Source organism: Anomaloglossus baeobatrachus, chromosome 1, assembly GCF_048569485.1.
Source record: "Anomaloglossus baeobatrachus isolate aAnoBae1 chromosome 1, aAnoBae1.hap1, whole genome shotgun sequence".
NCBI lineage: Eukaryota > Metazoa > Chordata > Amphibia > Anura > Aromobatidae > Anomaloglossus > Anomaloglossus baeobatrachus.
In genome coordinates, this window is record NC_134353.1 from 762365728 (window position 1) to 762380819 (window position 15092).

The following is a 15092-nucleotide window of genomic DNA, read 5'->3' on the forward strand; positions in this document are numbered from 1 at the left end:
GCACCTGTATGTCATTCCCAAATGCCAATAAAACTGCATAGACACACATATATATATATATATATATATATATATATATATATATATATATATATATATATATATATATATATATATATATATATATATATATATATTTATATATATATATATATAATATACACACCGTATTTTTCGCTTTATAAGACGCACCGGATTATAAGACGCACCCCCAAATTTGGTGAAGGAATAGAATTTTTTTTTTTAATAAATGGGGTCCGTCTTATAATGCCAGTGTCCGTCTAACAAATCGTATAGAGTATATGTCCCTCACAGCCCCCCCGATCCTAAAATTACCCCCCTTTATCTGGATATGGCCACGTCCCCCAGTGATGCAACATGTACCCTATTGCTGGCACACACTGCCCCCTGTCGCTGGCACGCGCGGCCCCCTGTGTTAGATATCGCCCCATGCTGCTGCTTTTAGTAAAATAAACTCTTTCCTTACCTTCTCCAGCACTGTGCTCCCTTGTGTCCCCCTCCTTGGGGTTGAGCTCCGGCCTCCTGCCTGCATTTCCTGGTTCACGGTCCCGGTCATGTGATCGGCACAGCAGAGTGACATCTCTGCGTGCATGATCACAGCACCAGGAGGGAGACCGGTGAGAAACGCTGGAGGGGGTAAGTAAAGAGTTTTTTTTAATTTCACTATGGGCAGCAGCATGGGGGCCATAGCTAACACGGGAGGGGGGGGCTTGTGCCATCAAAGGGAGCACAGGCAGATATAATATGCGCCGCTCCCCCAGCCCATCGCTGGGGTGCGGTTTCAGCACCACAGTGATGGACAGCGGCTGTGCATATTATATGAGCGGGAGCAGGAGATCAAAGGCTCCCTCCTGCAGCTTCACCAGTCCCCACCTCCCCTGGACCCTGCAGTATTTAATCCGTATATTCGGTTTATAAAACGCACCCCTTACTTTCCCCCAAAATTTGGGGGAACAAAAGTGCGTCTTATAAAGCGAAAAATACGGTGTGTGTGTATATATATGTGTGTATGTACATGTGTGTGTATATGTGTGTGTATATATATATATATATATATATATGTATATGTATATATGTATATGTGTATATATATATATATATATATATATATATATATATATATATATATATATATATATATATATATATATATATATATATATATATATTATATGTCACTTCTAAAAATCATACCACGTTTTTACAAATTAAATTAATATTTGCTGGAATATCTACTTTTATTATGCAAATGGCGCCACTTTGGCGCACCCTTGGCCTGGATTAGTTTGGTGCACATTTATGCCCTCCTGTTTATTAATGCCAGTCCTTTGTATTGATTGACAGCTCAATTGTAGTGGGATAAAGGACAATATTTTATTAGGAAGTGCACAGCATGACCCAATAACTATCAATTAATACAAAAGACAAATTATTAAATACTATATGACGTAAAGGAGGATGAGAACAGAAGGATGAGTGGATGGTTACCAGATGGCGGATTTAAAAAAAAAAACAAACAAAAAACCCACAAGAACAAAATTGTCATACTCTGGGGGCAGCGGGAATAAAATAAGAGCAAGAAAATCGACCTGTTTAAAATCAGCATCATATGGCAATTCTGACTGGTCATCTGACGTGGATGTATACTGGGATGAAATTGCCCACAATCATCTGTAATCCGCAGCGGACGTTGCAGGAGGCCATGACTCTTACATGTTGCTGGAAATGTAATATTGCAGAGCAGCTGGTCAAATTGATAAGTAACCTTATAGCACAGTCTGTACGAGTCTGATATTTGTAGTGCTCCTCCCCGCTGCCTGATAGTAGAAAGTGGGGTCCCTTATGTGACGATTGTTTTTCCCTCTAAGGACAGAGGGAGCGATGTCAATATAAGCAGAGGAGTGCTGTAGATTGGTTTCTTCACTATTTCTCCCTAGTAGTTCATGCAGAGCCGATACCGATCTGTACCAGGTGCAGGTGGCATACAAAAAACCCATTAACTTCCATAGCACTCTAATAGCCCCTTCTGTTCTACCACATTTAACCATTCAGAGTACAACATAGTAGACGTCTTCTAATAATGTTTTTCTGTTGACAGATTCCATGGAAGTGAAACCTATTATGACTAGAAAATTACGACGACGACCAAACGATCCTGTACCAATTCCTGATAAAAGGAGGAAGCCCGCTCCTGATATCCTTTACATGCAGGGCTATATTGTAACTTCTACGTACATTAGATTGGGTCTTTGTGCTGCAATTGTCAGCTTGTTCTAGCAAGCTAGCAAGAAACCTTCCCTAATTCTTACAAATAAGCCGGGGCTGTACATTAGAGAGCACGGCTTGAAATGCATACTAACATGCTTATCTCAGTGAATTTACACATCATTTCTGTCTCTTGGCATGGAAATACTCAATGTTTTTAGTAAAGTTTATGAATTTTGTTATGTTTATCTTACCAAACTTTATTAAGATGCTTGCACTATGTATTATTGTGTGCTGCACCACTAACCGCCTGTAGGTGGAGCCAGCGCTGCAGTAATGTCCAAACTGCTGTTTATGCGTAGAGTCCAGTTATATGTAACGTCATAGAGTGCAGTTTACAGTTTTCGTCCTTTCAAAGGATAAGGTTTTGAAATGGGGTATAAGCTGACCACAGCCTGTTTTAGTATAACCCAGTGTTTATAGGGAACCTATCACCAGATGTTCGCTATATAAAATAAATACCTTACGTTTAGTTATCTTAAAGTGAACCTGTCGGGTGCAAAATGCACCCTGAACCACGAGCAGTTCTGGGTGCATATTTCTAATCCCTGCCTAACTGTCCCTGTATACACTAGCATAGATAAAGGGTTCTTTAGAAAAAGTATTTCTAAAGATCCTTTATGATATGCTAGTGAGGCCAGGGACTAGTCGCAAGGGCGTTATTTCCCCCAGCTAGTCCGTCCTAGTAGCATGTTAGCACGCTTACAGGGGCGTCCTAACGTGCTATTCATTTCCCAGCGTCCTCATCAGTGGTGACGCGCATACCTGTGTCCGTTGACACCTCTTCAGACAGCCGCTTTAGGGTCCGTGCGCATGATCAGAAGTCCTTTAGGGTCATGCGCACTAGACCTCTTTGAAGCCAGGATGCGTACACCCGGCTTCATAGTGCGCATGACCGGAAGTGCCGAGGCTTCTGACTATTCACACTGACCCTAAAGTCGGTGTCTGAAGCGGTGACTAGTCTGGGAAAATAATGCCCTTGCGACTAGTGCCTGTGCTCATTAGCATATCATTAAAGATCTTTAGAAATACTTTTCTTTGTCGCTCCATTGGGAGACCCAGACAATTGGGTGTATAGCTTCTGCCTCCGGAGGCCACACAAAGTATTACACTTTAAAAAGTGTAACCCCTCCCCTCTGCCTATACACCCTCCCGTGGATCACGGGCTCCTCAGTTTTATGCTTTGTGTGGAAGGAGGCACACATCCACTCATGCATTCTCATACATAGTTATGTCGGTTGGAAGAAAAGAGGGCCCCCACGGGGCCCCCGGCATGTTCCCTTCTCACCCCACTATGTCGGCGGTGTTGTTAAGGTTGAGGTACCCATTGCGGGTACAAAGGCCGGAGCCTCATGCCGTCTCCTTCACCATCCCTTAGCGGCTCTGGGAGAAGTGGGATCCTGAACGGTCATCCAGTTGCTGGGACCGTGCTCCCTCCGCAGCCCCTGTGGGAATCTGCCGGACCGGAGTATATTCAACCTCAGGGACCGGGCCCTGCAACTCTAAGGTACTCTGTGTCCCCATTGGGGAATGTACAGGAGCGCACCTTCTTCCCGGACGCTGCGGCAGCTGCTGGATTGTGGAGACCGGCGGACTTCCGCGCCGACCGTGCCTGCTTGTCGGGCGCGGTCTCAAATTTAGTCCCTGGCTTCATCGCGGCCTAGTCGCAAAAATCCCGCCCCCGGGCCTGCCTTTCAGGGGTAAGGGCGGGACTGCCGACCTGACGTCGGATGTGAGGGCTGGAGCATCCTGCATGTTTCCTCCCCCCTCACTGATCACTGTGGGGACCCCAGATTCCCGCACTTTCCTGGCGCCGCCCACGGCTCCACTCCTCCCCTGAGATCTCCGGCAGCCATTTTTTGGGCATTCTGCCGGTGGAGGATTCTCAGGAACAGCTCTCACAGCTCCAGGGGACCTAAAGCTGGGAATCTGGAGGCACACACTCCGCTTGTTAGCGGTCGGTAAGCCACACCGGTCACCCGGTGCTGGTCCCCCCTAGGGTGCCGGAATAGATACGTATTTATATATATATATATATATATATATATATATATATATATATATATATATTTCTGTTCGGTCGGGCTGTATACCCTGTTTTTGCCCATATACCCTCAGTGATCATTCTCCTAGGAGACAACAGCATGTCGTCCACAAGGAGCAAAGCTGTTAAGGCACAGGGGTTTTTTGCGGCCTGTACCTCTTGTGGGGCTATGTTACCTGCGGGTTCCACCTACCCTCACTGTGAGCAATGCTCGACCTCTGTTTCACTTGCTCAGCCGGAGCCTCGGTCACTAGTGGACCCCTCGGCTCATGTAGACCCCCCTGCTCCCCCTGTCCAGGTGCCAGGGACAGAGTTCTCCTCTTTTGCTGAGAAACTCTCTGAGTCACTTTCACAATCCATGGCTCAGTCTATGGACAAATGGTCTGCCAAGCTGCTAGAAGCTTTGCAGTCCAGACCGGTCCTTACACAGGCCCCAACCCCTGTTGGATCGTCATCTCCAGGCCCCTCTCGGTCCGAGCCGCAGCGCGCTCCCAGGTTGGGCCCTAGATCCCACGCGCAGGACTCCTGCCAGGAACACAGTCCTAGTCGGGCTAAGCGGGCTCGCTGGGAATCTTCCCCGACTTCTTCACGCTGCTTGGGTTCCCAGCTTGAGGACTCTCTGGAGGACGAGGCGGACGTCGCAGCTCAGGGTTCTGACCCTGACGTCGCCCTTAACCTTGATACACCTGAGGGGGACGCATTAGTGAATGATCTTATCTCGTCCATCAACCAGGTGTTGGATCTCTCTCCCCCGCCTCCTACTGTGGAGGAGTCGGCGTCTCAGCAGGAGAAACACCAGTTTCGGTTCCCCAAACGTACACGTAGTGCGTTCTTCGATCACTCTAACTTCAGAGACGCTGTCCAGAAGCCCAGAGCGGTTCCGGACAAGCGCTTTACTAAGCGCCTCTCTGACACGCGTTACCCCTTTCCCGCTGAAGTCGTTAAGGGGTGGGCTCAATGTCCCAAGGTGGATCCTCCAGTCTCTAGATTGGCGGCTAGATCTGTGGTATCGGTGGCAGACGGCTCATCGCTAAAGGATGCCACCGACAGGCAGATAGAGCTCCTGGTGAAGTCCATCTATGAGGCCACGGGCGCGTCTTTTGCCCCGGCCTTTGCAGCCGTGTGGGCACTCCAAGCTATCTCGGCTTGTCTGACTGAGATTAATGCTGTCACACGTAATTCTGCTCCGCAAGTTGCGTCTTTGACTTCTCAAGCGTCAGCTTTTTCTTCCTACGCCATGAACGCAGTCCTAGACTCGGCTAGCCATACAGCTGTGGCATCCGCTAACTCTGTGGCAGTCCGCAGGGCCATGTGGCTGCGCGAATGGAAGGCAGACTCGGCCTCCAAGAGGTTCTTAACAGGTTTGCCATTTGCTGGCGAACGCTTGTTTGGCGAACGACTGGATGAGATTATTAAGGAATCCAAGTGAAAGGACTCATCTTTACCCCAGTCCAGACCTAAGAGACCTCAACAACGGAAAATACAATCGAGGTTTCGGTCCTTTCGTCCCTCCGCCAAGCCCCAATCCTCTTCATCCAGCAGGCAGGAGAAAGGCCAGAGGGACTCCTATGCGTGGCGGTCCAAGTCACGCCCCCAAAAGGCCGCAGGAGGCACTGCCTCCAAGGCGGCCTCCTCATGACTCTCGGCATCCCCTAACCGCATCCTCGGTCGGTGGCAGGCTCTCCCGCTTTGGCGACGCCTGGTGGCCACATGTTCAAGACCGATGGGTGAGAGACATTCTGTCTCACGGTTACAGGATAGAGTTCAGCTCCCGTCCTGCGGCTCGTTTCTTCAGAACCTCTCCGCCCCCCGCTCAGGCCGACGCACTTTTTCAGGCGGTGGACGCTCTGAAGACAGAAGGAGTTGTGACCCCCGTTCCCCTTCAGGAACGTGGTCGCGGCTTTTACTCCAACTTGTTCGTGGTGCCAAAAAAGGACGGCTCATTCCGACCCGTTCTGGACCTCAAACTGCTCAACAGACACGTGAGAACCAGACTGTTTCGGATGGAATCTCTCCGCTCGGTCATCGCCTCGATGTCACAAGGAGACTTCCTAGCATCGATCGACATCAAAGATGCTTATCTCCACGTGCCGATCGCACCCGAACATCAACGCTTCTTGCGTTTCGCCATCAGGGACGAACACCTTCAGTTCGTGGCATTGCCTTTCGGCCTGGCGACAGCCCCACGGGTTTTCACCAAAGTCATGGCATCCGTCGTGGGACATTCTCTGCAAATGGGACAAGAGGTCGGCTTCCCTCGACAGGAACGTCTCTCTTTCCCTTGCAACCAAGACGTCACTTCAGTGGTGGCTCCTTCCCAATTCTCTATCGCAGGGAAAATCCTTCCTACCCCCAACCTGGGCTGTGGTGACCACGGACGCGAGCCTGTCAGGGTGGGGAGCGGTTTTTCTCCACCACAGGGCTCAGGGAACCTGGACTCCGATTAGAGTCTTCCCTTCAGATCAATGTTCTGGAAATAAGGGCAGTGTATCTAGCCCTATTGGCTTTTCAGCGGTGGCTGGAGGGCAGGCAGATCCGTATCCAGTCGGACAACGCCACTGCCGTCGCATACATCAACCACCAAGGCGGCACTCGCAGTCATCAAGCCTTCCAGGAAGTCCGACGGATTCTGCAGTGGGTGGAAGCCACAGCCTCCACCATCTCCGCAGTTCACATCCCGGGCGTAGAAAACTGGGAAGCAGATTTTCTCAGTCGTCAGGGCATGGATGCGGGGGAATGGTCTCTGCACCCAGAAGTGTTTCGAGAGATCTGTCGCCGCTGGGGAACGCCGGACGTCGATCTCATGGCGTCACGGCACAACAACAAAGTCCCGGCATTCATGGAACGGTCTCAGGATCACAGAGCTCTGGCGGCGGACGCGTTAGTTCAGGACTGGTCGCAGTTCCGACTGCCTTATGTGTTCCCTCCTCTGGCGATGCTGCCCAGAGTGTTACGCAAGATCAGGTCCGACTGCCGTCGCGCCATTCTCGTCGCTCCAGACTGGCCGAGGCGGGCGTGGTACCCGGATCTGTGGCATCTCACGGTGGGTCAGCCGTGGGCGCTTCCAGACCGCCCAGACTTGCTGTCACAAGGGCCATTTTTCCATCTGAATTCTGTGGCCCTCAACCTGACTGTGTGGCCATTGAGTCCTGGCTCCTAGCGTCTTCAGGGTTATCTCAGGATGTCATTGCAGGATGTCTATTACAGGTCTTGGCAAATCTTCTTATCCTGGTGCTCTGATAACGGTTTCTCTCCATGGCCGTTTGCCTTACCCACTTTTCTTTCATTCCTCCAATCCGGAATGGACAAGGGTTTGTCACTCGGCTCTCTCAAGGGCCAAGTATCGGCGCTCTCCGTATTTTTTCAAAAGCGTCTAGCCAGGGTTCCGCAGGTCCGCACGTTTCTGCAGGGAGTTTGCCACATAGTCCCACCTTACAAGCGTCCGCTGGAGCCCTGGGATCTTAACAGGGTGCTAACGGCTCTTCAGAAACCACCTTTTGAGCCGCTGCGGGATGTCTCTTTATCACGTCTTTCGCAAAAGGTGGCCTTTCTAGTGGCAATTACATCACTCCGGAGAGTGTCTGAGCTTGCAGCGCTATCATGCAAAGCCCCCTTCCTGGTGTTTCACCAGGATAAGGTGGTTCTGCGTCCGGTTCCGGAATTTCTCCCTAAGGTGGTATCTACTTTTCATCTCAATCAGGATATCTCCTTACCTTCATTTTGCCCTAATCCAATTCACCAATGTGAAAAGGATTTGCACTCTTTGGATCTGGTGAGAGCACTCCGGCTCTACGTGTCTCGCACGGCGCCCCTGCGTCGTTCAGATGCGCTCTTTGTCCTTGTCACTGGCCAGCGTAAGGGTTCGCAGGCTTCCAAGTCAACCTTGGCTCGGTGGATCAAGGAACCGATTCTCGAAGCCTACCGTTCTTCTGGGCTTCCGCTTCCTTCAGGGCTGAAAGCCCATTCTACCAGAGCCGTGGGTGCATCCTGGGCATTGCGGCACCGGGCTACGGCTCAGCAGGTGTGTCAGGCAGCGACGTGGTCTAGTCTGCACACTTTCACGAAACACTATCAAGTGCATACCTATGCTTCGGCAGACGCCAGTCTAGGTAGGCGAGTCCTTCAGGCGGCGGTTGCCCACCTCTAAGAGGAGGGCCGTTTCGGCTCTTGTTATTGAGGTATTCTTTTACCCACCCAGGGACTGCTTTTGGACGTCCCAATTGTCTGGGTCTCCCAATGGAGCGACAAAGAAGAAGGGAATTTTGTTTACTTACCGTAAATTCCTTTTCTTCTAGCTCCTATTGGGAGACCCAGCACCCGCCCCTGTTCCCTTCGGGCTGGTTGTTCTTTTGTGTACACATGTTGTTCATGTTGAATTGTTCTTTTGGTTCATGGTCTTCAGTTCTCCGAACATCCTTCGGATTGAATTTACCCTATACCAATTCATAAGTCTTCTCCTTCCTGCTTTTGCACCAAAACTGAGGAGCCCGTGATCCACGGGAGAGTGTATAGGCAGAGGGGAGGGGTTACACTTTTTAAAGTGTAATACTTTGTGTGGCCTCCGGAGGCAGAAGCTATACACCCAATTGTCTGGGTCTCCCAATAGGAGCTAGAAGAAAAGGAATTTACGGTAAGTAAACAAAATTCCCTTCTTTCTAAAGATCTCTTTATCTCTTTATCTATGCTAGTGTATACAGGGACGGTTAGGCAGGGATTATCAATATACACCCAGAACTGCTCGTGGTCCTGTGTGCATACTGCACCTGACAGGTTCCCTTTAAGCAGCACTCCACCAACCCTGTTTCTAACCGCTAAACTCCTCCACATATTTAAGGAAATCTTTTATTCTCACACGCGGTATGTTAGTCCAGTTCAATGGGTGTTGCTGGTGTGCCTCCTCTGCTGTTCCCTAGTCAGTTTCCTCCTGTCTTGATTGATATTGCTGCTATCATCCATAGTCTGTTGCGCCTGAGCCGCTCCTGTTCTCTGCTGTGCAGGGCGAGGTTTGGCAGACAGACTGAGATTGCAGAGACAGAGGAGGTGCTGTTTACAGTCCCATCATCCGGAGGATTATAACATTTATTTTCTCAGATCGATTGCAAGAGATTTAGGCTGTTATGAACAGGGTGGATTTAGTTTATATAGGGACGACCTACGTACAAGTTTCCTTTAATCTTATGTCCACCCCAGATGTCAGCAGGTTTTGACATATCTGCCAATAATTATCTGCAGATACAGGTGTCATGTCTATGATCAACTTTGGCAGCTGATCCAATTTAATTTCTATACAGGCTCTCCAGTAGGAGAATTAATTTTTCCTTGTATTTCTAGTTTTAAATGAGTGGTGATTGCAGGCTGCCGAATCGTGACTGCATGTGGCGCATGCTGTCACCGTTCCCGGTGAGGGTTTCAGTCATATGACCGCATATATGCAATGTTGTAACATGGAGTTTTATTCAAAACTTGCTGAGTGTCATGGCGACATCAGATGCTGTTCACACCACAGATTCTAACACTCCACACTATAGTTTCTCTGGGGCTTCTGAGATACACAGACTGGGTCCGGCGTCGATCAGCTGTTAGCTCATTAATGGTCAGACCAGCAAGAGTTAATCTCTGCTAGCCTGCTGGTTACCTCTAGGATCACATGTTAATGGAAATCTTTCACTCTCCGCCTTTTTAAGATGGTGGAATGTATCTTCCCATGCCAACTATAGCTTACTACTGTCTGATGGTGGGTCCTAGAACTGCTAGTGATTATATTGCGTGGTTCTTGGAGTTGTTGTGGAATTCTCTCATTGTCTTGCTGTTTCCTCCCTGCTCATATTTTTTCCCCCCCATAACCTCTTATTGTCATATACCTTTGCGTGAGTGAGAAACCAAAACTCTATCTCTGTTGGTTTTATCACAGGAACAGGGCCAGGAAGGCGGCTCTGGCATCTCCACCTTCAGGGGTATCTCTGAGATCACTGATAACCAGAGCCCTCCCTAGCCTGAGGGCCAGTCTAGGAGCCCCAGTTCCTTTCTATAACCATACACACACCGTGACAAATGGGTGTACTTTCAATCACATGCTGACTAAACGTGTTCAGTGTCTCTCAACAGAAGCAAATTAAGAGAAGCTGGATAAGACTTTTTGGCATGTGAATGCAAATTGCATATGTGCAGTCATAGAATGTAAAATATATAGAGGGAACCACGGGTATATGCCGCGCTTAAAAACCACTGAGGTGGAAATATTGTGAAAATTTCTCTTTTATTTACAGCATTCCTACGCGTTTCAGAGACAGAGACAGTCTCCTTCTTCAGGGAAAAAAGAAATCATCAATCGATGATTTCTTTTTTCCCTGAAGAAGGAGACGGTCTCTGTCTCTGAAACGCGTAGGAATGCTGTAAATAAAAGCGAAATTTTCACAATATTTCCACCTCAGTGGTTTTTAAGCGCGGCATATACCCGTGGTTCCCTCTATATATTTTACATTCTATATTGTTATACGGGGCCGCTGCTTGGACCACACGGACACTCACATGCTTTTGAAGGAGTTGTGACTGGCACAACCCCATCAGGTGAGTGTTACTGTTCCTTTCCTATCACCACTTGTTATATCGGGTAAGACCCTATTGCGCCCTTTTGTCTCCCCACTTTTTAGTAATATGTGCAGTCATGTGACAGCTTGCCCCCAGGAGGTGAATCGTGACAGTGTGCACCACATGCTGTTCACGATCCAGCAGTCTGCAGTCACATAGACTTTTGTCCCAAGCCCAGAAATCCCCATTACAATAAGGTGTTTGACAGCCAGTTTATACCATTTGTGTGTCATCAGATTTGTTGTGGGCTCCTCCTAGCAAACACAAGGATTTGTCTCAGATAGCATTGTGCTGCCTGTACTCTCCATTGAACCATTAACTTCAATGGGAAAAAGGGAACAAAAAAAAATGTCTTTGTATGTGCAAAAAAAAATAAAATAAAACCTGTCATGAATAGCCCCTTAAAATATAATGTACGACTAATGTAACGGGAGACGAGGCATTGGGGCTCATTCATTTATCTGACACCCGAAGGCTCACGTGTCCAGTAGTTATTTCCATTTTGGCTTCTAGTTTGCATCTTAATTTTTCTGTGTTCATAACTGGTTTTTAATACTTGATCCATTACAAATAGATGATGGCTGGACATGTGAACAGAGGCGAATATTCCAAGGTTTTATAGACCTTACATAGAATCCTCTGTATTCAGTTTTGTAATACAGATCTCATTTTTACAATTGTGCTCTCATTTTTGCCTTTTTTTTTTTTTTTGTTTAATCCGTGGTGATTTGAAGTTTTCTTCCTATTTTTCCTTAACACTTGCACCCCAGCTAAATTATCTTCTCACAGATGAACAAATCATGGAGGACTTACGGACACTAAATAAGGTATAGCAAACCTCACTGTCATTCAATGAGTACAACTTAGCAAACAGTGCTTGTAATTTATTATTGCGGTTGCACCAAAAAGATTTTGTGACAAATGCGACCCTTCATTTCTGAAAATGCCTAAGGCTAAGTTCACATTTCCGTTGTTTTGCATCAGTCACATGCGTTGCTTGACGCATGTGACTGATGCGTTGTACAACGGATGACAACAGATGACAAAGAAAACTCCGTTGAGTGCGGGGGGCGGAGTTCGGGGGGCGGAGCTGAGGTAGTCAGTGCCGCGGTCTGCATGGCTGGGGACAGGTGAGTGAGAGTGTGTGTGTGTGTGTGTGTGTGTGTGTGTGTGACTGAGTGTACACATGCAGAGTGCGGGAGAGTGCGGGGAAGTGTCGGCCTCCTTGCACACTGTATCCAGGGTAAATATCGGGTAACTAAAAGCAAAGCACTTTTTGCTTGGTTACCCGATATTTCTTCAGCGCTCTATTGGGAGACCCAGACGATTGGGGTATAGCTACTGCCCTCTGGAGGCCACACAAAGCACTACATTAAAAGTGCAAGGCCCCTCCCCCTCTGGCTATACCCCCCCGTGGTATCACGGGTTCTCCAGTTTTAGCTTTGTGTGCGAAGGAGGTCAGACATTCCATGCATAGCTCCACAGATTTTAGTCAGCAGTAGCTGCTGACTGTTTCGGATGGAAGAAAAGAGGACACATATAGTGTCCCCAGCATGCTCCCTTCTCACCCCTGGATGGTGCTGTAAGGTTGAGGTACCTATTGCTGGTACAGGGCTGGAGCCTGACATGCTGTTTTCCTTCCACATCCCCTGGTAGGGCTCTGTGGAAGTGGGATCCTGCCGGCCTCTCAGCTCTGATGCCGGGCTCCATCCACAGACCCATTAGAACCTGATGGATTCGGAGCAGGAGTACGATCAGGGACAGGGCCCTGCATCTTACAGGTACTCTGTGTCCCCGGCAGGCACAGACACACTCAGGGCTGGCTGGGTGTTGTAGTGCGCCGGGGACCGCAACGTTGGAGCCAGTGTCCCTACAGATTACTGGGGGATGTTTTGTGTATGGGAACGCAGCGCCGACCCCCTCTGGACCGGGCGGCGCTGCTGTGACTTGTGGTGCGCCGGGGATCCGCCGTCCGCGCTTTTACGGCGGCGGCGGTTATAACTTTAGTCCCCGGCTTTTTGGGCCTAGGACGCCGGCAGCTCCGTTTCGTTCCCGCCCCCACCCTGTCACTCAGGGTAGGGGAGAGACGCTGTTCGCAAGCAGCGACGAGGGCTGGAGCCTGATTTACATGCTCCAGCCCTCACACTATGCACAGAGGGAAGCAGGCTTCCCGCTCTTGGCCAGGAACGCCCAGGGCCCGCCCCCCTTCCTCTCTAGAGACGCCGGCAGCCATTACATGCATGCCTGGCTGGAGGAAGGACGCAAGGCTCTGGGAGACCTGGTCTGGGGGCTATCTGGCGACCACACACCCGCTTTTTAAGCGGGCGGTAAGCGTTTTTTCTGTGCTGGTCCCTCTAGTGCCTCACTGTGTGTCAGTGTACTGATTACATATATATAGATATTGTATTTCTTGCACTGTGAGGTGCGCTTCTGGCTGCATATCCCAGATCGCTCTGTGGAAGCAGCAACATGTCATCCTCAAAACGCAAGGCGGCCAAGGCAAAAAGGGCTGTGTATACTGCGTGTGCTGCATGTGGGGCTAATCTACCAGCAGGCTCTGATGATCCCCATTGTGTGCAATGCTCCGACCCGGTGCTGCTTCGCCAGCCGGAGTCAGGAGAGGTAGCGACCCAGGCTGAGACGCTTGTAAGTTCTGCCCCGGTGACAGGGACGGACTTTGCAGTTTTTGCAGATAATATGTCTGTATCTATGGCAAAAATCCTTGAGACCTTGCAATCTATGCATGGGGCTCAGTCTCTGGGCACGGCGAGGCCTATGTCCTCAGGTCCCCCTTACTTGGAATGTATCCAGCCCACAGGGGGGTCCCCGGCTTCACAGGCCGAGGATTATGACTCAGATGATGGCCCCAGCCACCCTAAGCGAGCTCGCTGGGAAAGACCCTCGACGTCATCACACTGCTCAGGGTCTCAGCGCAATCAGTCTCCCTGTGATGTGTCTGATGAGAGTGATCAGGAATCCACTCCTGGAACCCCTCTCAACCTGGATACCCCGGATGGGGATGCCATGGTAGACGACCTTATCTCAGCCATCAATAGGCTGTTGGATATTTCTCCCCCAGCCCCTTCAGCAGAAGAGGCGGCTGCGGAGCAGGAAAAGTTTCGTTTCCTTTATCCCAAGCGTAAATTAAGTGCTTTGTTGGATCACTCTGACTTCAGAGAATCAATCCAGAAGCACGACGCTCACCCAGAAAGGCGTTTCTCTAAACGATCTAAGGATACGCGTTTCCCTTTCCCCCCTGAGGTGGTCAAGCGCTGGACACAGTGTCCAAAGGTAGACCCCCCGATTTCCAAACTTGCAGCTAGATCCATAGTTGCAGTGGAGGATGGCGCTTCACTTAAAGATGCCAATGACAGACAGATGGACCTTTGGTTAAAATCTGTCTATGAAGCTATAGGCGCGTCGTTTGCTCCGGCATTCGCAGCCGTATGGGCACTCCAGGCTATTTCAGCTGGCTTAGCAAAAGTGGATGCTATCATGCATCCAGCAGTGCCGCAAGTGGCGCACCTTACCACGCAGATGTCTGCGTTTGCGTCTTACGCTATCAATGCGGTCCTAGAATCTACCAGTCGCACCTCAATGGCATCCGCCAATTCGGTAGTTTTGCGCAGAGCCTTGTGGTTAAAGGACTGGAAAGCAGATGCTGGTTCCAAAAAATGTTTAACCAGTTTGCCTTTGTCTAGAGAGAGACTGTTTGGCGAGCCATTGGCTGACATCATTAAGCAGTCCAAGGGTAAAGACTCCTCTTTACCACAACCCAGAACACCCAAACCTCAGCAGAAAAAGTGGCAGCAGAGGTTTCAGTCCTTTCGAGGTTCGGGCAAGACACCATTTACCTCGTCCAAAGGGACTCAGAGGACGCAAAGAAACTCAGATTCGTGGCGGACTCACACACGCCCCAAGAAAGCAAATGGAGGTACCGCTTCCAAAGCGACTACCTCATGACTTCCAGCCCCTCCCCTCCGCATCGCCGGTCGGGGGCAGGCTCTCCCGCTTTTCCGGCATTTGGATGTCACAGGTCAAAGACCGGTGGGTGACGGACATTTTGTCTCGCGGGTACAGAATCGAGTTCAATTCTCGTCCTCCAGCTCGGTTCTTCAGAACCTCCCCACGTCCAGACCGAGCAGATGCTCTGCTGCAGGCGGTGGACTCCCTA

General features: G+C 49.5%; 1 protein-coding gene across 1 annotated transcript in view; it reads left to right on the forward strand.

The window, feature by feature from the left end:
* SUDS3 (SIN3A corepressor complex component SDS3) overlaps window positions 1–15092 on the forward strand; it is a 133633-nt gene that overhangs the window by 56926 nt on the left and 61615 nt on the right. Inside the window, exons 7-8 of the mRNA XM_075324268.1 lie at window positions 2120–2215; window positions 11684–11745. Coding sequence (XP_075180383.1) covers window positions 2120–2215; window positions 11684–11745 — 158 coding nt within the window. The remainder of the gene's footprint in view (window positions 1–2119; window positions 2216–11683; window positions 11746–15092) is intronic.